This window comes from Astyanax mexicanus, chromosome 11, assembly GCF_023375975.1.
Source record: "Astyanax mexicanus isolate ESR-SI-001 chromosome 11, AstMex3_surface, whole genome shotgun sequence".
Taxonomy (NCBI): domain Eukaryota; kingdom Metazoa; phylum Chordata; class Actinopteri; order Characiformes; family Acestrorhamphidae; genus Astyanax; species Astyanax mexicanus.
Window position 1 is genome coordinate 43,444,110 of NC_064418.1, and position 7,437 is coordinate 43,451,546.

At 34.7% G+C, this 7,437-nt stretch overlaps 1 protein-coding gene across 6 annotated transcripts in view; it reads right to left on the reverse strand.

Annotated features, from left to right (window-relative positions):
- The window catches only part of stat4 (signal transducer and activator of transcription 4), a 48,208-nt gene extending 43,105 nt beyond the window's left edge, over nt 1-5,103 (reverse strand). For 4 of the 6 annotated variants that reach the window (XM_022680086.2, XM_022680089.2, XM_022680085.2 and 1 more), the window contains exons 1-3: nt 4,876-5,103; nt 3,962-4,096; nt 2,500-2,635 (exon numbers count right to left, since the gene is read on the reverse strand). In XM_022680086.2, coding sequence (XP_022535807.1) covers nt 2,500-2,635; nt 3,962-4,089 — 264 coding nt within the window. In that variant the 5' untranslated portion in view covers nt 4,090-4,096; nt 4,876-5,103. The remainder of the gene's footprint in view (nt 1-2,499; nt 2,636-3,961; nt 4,097-4,875) is intronic. The other 2 variants (XM_022680084.2, XM_022680088.2) reach the window with 2 other exon arrangements.
- Nucleotides 5,104-7,437: the final 2,334 nt, after the last annotated feature.

The window sequence follows — 7,437 nt, forward strand, 5'->3', positions numbered from 1 at the left end:
TGCTGACAGGGTGCAGGAAACCACAGCTGACTTCTGCTGAAATACGTTTCCACTGATCGCTAAGAAAAAGCTTCCACAAATACCCTTCCAAATAACTATTTAAAAAAAAGATTATTTTATAGAGAAGATTACTTTGCCTGGCATGTATGCATTAAAATATGAATATTTATATATTTGAGTTCAAAAAACTATCTTTTACAAGATACAAAATAATAATATTGCAATATTACACCTGCAGCACAAGTTACCATCTATCGTACATGTTCTAAAAAAGATTGTTTGTATGAAAATTGAACTCAATGTTCTATAATGCAGTCTTGTACAATTATGTTATGAAAACATTGTAATTAAAGGTGCAGCATGCCAACGGTGCAAATAATGATCTGTGAAGCTCTGAAGAACCTTCACATAATGTAACAGAGCTCCAAACTAACACCTTTCCACTGTCCTGGGGATGATAAAAGCTCTTTCGGAATCATTTAGGGACTGAGAGTTTGCGTGCAGTGAATCCGGTTATAAGCAGTTTATGAGAAAACTCTTACTAGTTAAAATATGACTGGGACTTTTCCTAATACCTAGCACAGTGTTTACTAAAATGCTCAATTGGCTCTGTGTTAAAAAGCAGGAATTCATCAGTAAACCCTAAATGTAATAATTGTGTTTGATGGATCATCATGTCAGTCAACTGTGGAGAGTCAAAAGTGGCAACGGTAAGCATGGAAACTGCGCTTATCACTGGTTATTATCGGAACTGCAGTTTTAAGATGAGTAGAATTGGATGGGCGCTCAAAAAAGCAGATGAGACACTTGAGGAAAAAGAACTATGTCTAAGCCTTTATGGCAGTAGGAGAATAAACAAATAAATATTGTAATGTTAAAATATATACAGAGACATACAGTTTTTTAGTTCAGGGTGCTTTTTTTTCAGGGGGAAAACTATGGAATGGTTCTGGAACAGTTGTAAAAAAGTTAGTCTAGAGCCCTGATGTAAATGTTACACAATTATATAACATTTCACGATAGTTTAATACAAAGAATCCTTATTTCAGTGTAGAATCACTTTTTTTCTCAGAATGTAGAAGAACCACTTTTTGAATGTTTTAAAAAAGAACATGATGTAAATGTACCACACCAATCTAAGGTCATTATCATTATGAGGATGTTCTTTAGGATGTTCTTTATCATACTCATGTTTATCACCCTTACAACAATCTTAATAACAAATAAGGGAGTCAAAAGTGGTTCTTCTTTGACTTTATGCAGTGAGTTGAAGCTCAGTGTTGAAGAGTTTAGTGAAACATTTTCTTTGTCTGCTTTGGTGCCCAAATGCTATAGCAGCACTAACCAGAGAAGGCCATTTATTTACACACACAGACTGTCTTCTCGGTTCCTCATGGCCGCCTTCAAAGAGCACAACACGTTCAGATATGAGAGGCCTCCCCAAAGATGCAGGAAGTGGTGAGAAAGATTAGCCGAGATGCACAGAGATATGAGTGGAGATGCGTGCGCTGCATAAGCGTGTATGATTAAGTCACCGTCAGTTCGACACGCATGAATGGAAGAAAGATGGTGACATGATCAGGTGTTTCCACTAAAGGCCTGACACTCAGGTTTACAGTAATGCAGATACAGTCTCAGTGCACACTGCGTGTGTATTTACACAGAGAAAGACTGACAGTCTTTCGTGAAACAAACAATTCCTAATATTAACATTACTATTCTAGCCCTGTCCAGCTTGTATGTCTCAGCTTAAAAACTGATACTAAGTTAGTAAGAAATATTACTGAAAGACATAATTGCAATTGTAAGAGAAAATATAAAAAAAAGATTTAAGTTAATCTGCTAAAGTCAAAATATAATGAATAAAATCATAAAATTGTCTCTTTCCTGAACTTTATTTTAAAATTAATCTTTTTCTAAATATAAAAATCAACCAGTTCATGTCCTCCAAACCTTTACTTTCATTATGTTTGTCTAGTTTTTACGTCTATTTTCAAACCTGCAGAATTTGGGTTGATTCCTGTTACTGGAATCATAAGTTGAGTAGAGAGAAAACAGGCAGCTTCTCCAAGTGTCCTGTAGGAGATTTTAAAGCCCTCAGATTTTCAGAATGTAAATAAGTTATTTTACTGCAGAAAAAAAAGTTTTGTACCAGCTATACCTGTAGCCCATATACGGGACAAGGCATTTTAAGGGTTAATGCTGAATCATTTATTTTGTTGAATTTATGGGAGTAGAATGTGAAAAAGAACTTAAACCAGACTTTTATCAGCTCTAGGGTGGGAGGTCAAGGGGAGTTACAGGAGGCTACAAGTTAAACATATAATTATTGATACCATATTTGGCGGAAATTGGACAAATATAGTCAGGCAAGCAATATTATAATAAGTCACTGCAATAAATGTTTTAACTGTAGTGTATCAGTCCAATTACCGGTCCATCCCCACCTCCACTTAGTATACAGACAGTATCCATCGCCCTGGCCCACTGATCACTCACCTGGATCTGTTGGAATATTCTCTTCAGGTTGTGTCTGTGCAGAAAGTTCTGTTCCTGGGTGCAGTGCCTCTCCAGCTGTAGCAGGAAGTTGTTAAAGAGCACTGTAGCCATGGCCTCGTGGTTTGTGGCTGTTTCCCTGTAGAAAACATCACACATCAATCTCTCACCTGATCGTACAGTATCTTCTCTTCACACAGGAATTCCTGCTTCTTAAAGGCTGAGCACCACCTAGTATGAAATTATCAGTCGACATATTGTTGGAATTTCTGTGGTGACTCGAGTTTTCCAGCCAATTTAATTGAATTAATTGATTTTATAGTAAATTAAATATGTGTCATTTTACATTTTTTTGTGTAAGTTTACATTTTAAGAAGCTAAAACAATGTGAAATCTCCAGGGAGGTCCTTTAGGTGGTGCTTAGCCTTTAAGAGTCTCAAATACTTTAACATACAATTGATTCTATAAAAGCAGATTAGATGTAAGTGATTTTTCTGAATAACTGTGTAGGATGTCTACCACAAAACATTCTTTACATCCTGATAGAAACTAGTAAATATAATGCTCGGATCAGGAAAAGAGTTCCTATGTAGGCCACATGAATGTAAAAAAAGTTCTTTAACTTCCACACGTTTGTAGTATGAATTTATGAAAACCTCTGTCCTTTGTTCTCTGTGTGAGCTACCACATTATGTGGGAGACTGGGGTTCAAATCCCAACCTGGGTGATTATACTGCTCTAAACCAAGAGTCCTTGGGCAAGACACCTATCACTACATTGGTCCACCTGTGTAATAGAAATAACCTTGTAATTCACTCTGGATGAGAGCATCAGCTAAATGCCAAGAATGTAAATGTAAATGTAATATAAATCTATGAGCGTTTGTGTGTTTTGGAAAGTGGCTTTGAAAGAAGAGGTCTAATTAGAGTAAATCACCTACCACAGCTGTAACCAGCCTCATGGGGGTCTATAGGCTAAAACAGGTGCAGCCCACGCTGACCACATCCGACTACCCACGAATTACAGCCTATTTATACACTTCTTCAGGAAGCGTGGGCTCACGACACTGATTATTTTTTTTCTAATATCTTAATTTAGCCAAATTGCACATGACTCTGTTCTTTAACTGTAACAGATTCTCATTCTAAGCATAAAGTAGAGGCTGTTTATTTACTGTATATAAAGCATACTAGTGTGTTTTTAGTTTTGGCCATATTTTAGGAGTATATTAGATAATTAGCATGTTTTTATTTTTAGATTTTGAGGAGTGTTTTTGTGGCTGCTTGTATTTTTTTTTTCTTTTTGATAAGGATTTGCAAATAAGTCTTTATATTGTTTATATTGCCCACAAATTTCCTATCAAGCTCGTTAACATGAATGAGTGCTTTTATTTTTTAAGACTCAGGAGAGTCAGGAGTGTACTACAGGGTATGAATTAATATATGGAATATCGAAAGCTTCATACCAGTCCTGGCTTTCAATCCAGTTGGCCAGCACTTGTCTCAGCTCCATGGGAAAGTTATCATCATAAAAGAAGTCCACCTGCTCCAGGAACTTCATGTCCAGCTGCTGGATTTGCTTCCACTGGCTCATTTTGCTGCTGGAGATGTTGAAAGACAAGAAAGATCAAAATCAGTTTGAACCAGAAAATGATGCACCACCATGGGTTGGGGTCGGAGTTGGATGCTAACATGAGACCTAGGATTTCACAGTGATATTGAAATTGGTATGTTTCACTTCAACTCAATTCCATTTCACACTGTATTTCTTCTTTAGGCTCCTTTACCTTAACTATGTATACACTTTGAAATTCATGTATACTATGAATTCCACAACCAAATAGTCATTTACAGTATTTATTTGCAGAAAATGAGAAATGGTTAAATAACAAAAAAGACTTCAAATAATGCAAAGAAAACAAGTTCAAATTCATAAAGTTTTAAGAATTCATAAATCAATATTTGGTATTCAAACAACGCTGGTTTTAAATCACAGCTTTCATGCATCTTGGCATGTTCTCCTCCACCAGTCTTACACACCGCTTTTGGATAACTTTTTAGGTTTTCAAGGTTTTTAAGTGTCTTTTTTAAAGTCTTTTTTTATCCCAAGAATATTATTGAACAGTCGAGCACTAAAGCCATACATAAATTAAAGACAACTGTATTAAATGTACAGGTATTTAAAGTGAAAGCAAACATTCCTCTACATGAGTAATAACGTGTTTTTTTTGTCATCGCAAACCTTGAAAAATATGTGTTGTTACAAAGTGTTTATATGAAATTTAAACATTTAAACTAAGCTTGAGACATAAAAGGCAGGTTATACAGATATTAACCCATATCTATCTCTATATACAGAGGATTAGAGCTGATACTGTACCTGTGAGAGTTTCCTCCACACTGAAAGCCCCGGTGTGTTACAGCTCCTGTAGTCGGGCTGTAGGAGCGGTAATAACAGTGTACAGTGTGTGTAATCCTCTGTAGCGCTGCTGCTGGGTCTCCTGTAGCGGAGCAGGTGAAGTTATAGTCCGGGTCAGAGCTCAGCGCTGGGGTCTGTCCTCCTCCCGCTCCGCCGCTGTGTTGCCTCCTCCCGCGCGCTGCCTGAGCCCCAGCGCGAGCTCACCAGTATCAGCACAGGACACGCCCCCACCCCGCACTGTGATTGGCTAACAGCTCTCTTCCGCCCTCCACCGCTTTCACACGTGTTTAGTATTTTATTATACGGTATGTTTATATTGTTTAATATATGTGTCATGAATTAATCATTCATTTTTTATCTGTTTTTTTTTGTTTTCTCTGCCTTTTTTCTTTCTTCCGTTATCTTTTATTAGTCTTTGTTTCTATATTTATTTGATTGTATTTATTTCTTTTCTTTTCTTTCTTTCTTTCTTTCTTTCTTTCTTTCTTTCTTTCTAGTCTTTACATATTTATTACTTTATTTATTTAGAGTCTTGGTTTCTTTTTTCTTCGTTCATTTTTTAGTACTTTATTCTTATATTCTTATATCTTTCTTTCATTTAAGTTTTTCATTTCTTTCTTTCCTTCTTTCTTTTTTTCTTTCTTTCTTTTTTATTTTTTCTTCTTTTTCTTGTATTTATTTTTTCATTCATTCATTTATTAAGTCTTTGTTTTTATATATTTTTTAATTCTTTTAAGTTTTCCTTTCTTTTTCTTTCTAGGCTTAACTTTTTTACATTTTTTGTTTAGGTTTCTTGCTTTATTGTTTTAGTATTTTAATCTTTCAGTTTTTATTCTTCCTCTTATTTATTGTGTTTATTTATTTATTTATTTATCCAACCATTTATTTATTTATGTCTTTATTAATTTATTTAGTCTTTGTTTCTCTTTTTTGTGTTTATTTCTTTCTTTCTTTCTTTCTAGTATTTACTTATTTATTTATTTAGAGTCTTGGTTTCTTTCTTTCTATCTTTCTTTTTTATACATTTCAATCTTTCAATCTTTCTCTTTTTTCTTTCCTTTGTTTCTTCCTTTTTCTAGTATTTATTTATTTCTTAATTTATTGAGAAACTATTTTTCAGTCTCTCTTTGTTTTATAGTCTTGCTTTCTTTTATTTTCTCTTTTGTAGTCTTCCTCTTTCCTTCATTCTTTTTAAACATTCTTTCACTCTTTGTAGACTTTCTTCTTTCTTTTTTGGACTTCCTTTCTATTTTCTTTTTTTTTTCTTTTTCTAGTTTTATTTGTTTATAAACTTTCTTTGTCTCTCTATATGTTTTGTTTTGTTGTTTTGTCTGAATCTGAAACACTAAAAGCTGAAAGTGTATGTAGGCCTGGAATCAGATACAGTTACAGTAGATAATGTAACTGTAGGTAAAATCTGAGGAGCAGCTGCAGCCGTGGGTCGGTTCAGGATAATCTGCAGGTGAGGCTTTAAAGGAAACTGTTGGTGTGTTTCATGAACAAGGAACCATTCTGAAGAAAAGGGAATTCCCCTCTGATGGAGCTGATGCAGTAAAGTTTGTCTCACGACACCACCGCCTTACTGAAGACACCTAACTGAAGACACTACTGAATTATCACTTTCTCACAGAGATCAGATATCACTTATCACAAACTGATCACAAAAATTAGGTTATTATGTTACACATGAGGGACACCGCATTCTATAATCACAATAGACTTCTGTGTCATGAGGATGTGGCAGACTTCCAGAATATTTATTTAGGAATAATTTAATCTTTATCCGCAGTTCCTATGTGTTCCACAGAGTATAGCTATATTGTGTTTTTCAGTAATGTGTCAATTCTCAGCAACACTGTACCAATTTATAGGAAAGTTTACATGAAAAGAGTCTTGAAAGACAGTGGTTAATTCTGTGCTGACATATTATAATATTAATATAGGACATATGTTGTTATTAGTGTGGTCAAAATGATTTAAAAAAGATAGATAGATACTTTAATGAATTTCTGGAATTACATGCTCCATGATTAATTATATTCATTACTTTTTGCTTTGAAAGTATTTTAAAATAAATATACTTTCATGGGTGGAAATGTTGGCATACCTGAAAAGTATTTATCCCATTTTTTATACATGTTTATTTTTATTTGTGCACATTGTAATAGAAGAAAAAAAAAATAAGGCAATTTTTTATAGTATATCAATGGGTTGTACTCAATTATTCACCTTCTTTTCAAAATTGTGGTTAAATAACTGAGAACTGTCTGAGGACCTCAGAACCAAAATTGTGGAAGATATCAACATTCTCACTGGTACAACTCCATCTCCAAAGATCTTGATGTTTCACAAATGGTGCACAAATTAATCAAGAAGTTTACAACCCATAGCACTGTAGCATAACCTCTCTGGACGTGGACGGAAGAGACGAAGAGAAAAACTGATGAAAGGTTGCAGAACAGGATATTCTGGATTGTGGATAAGCAGCACCAACACCAATCAACCAAGTTCCAAAGAAATTCA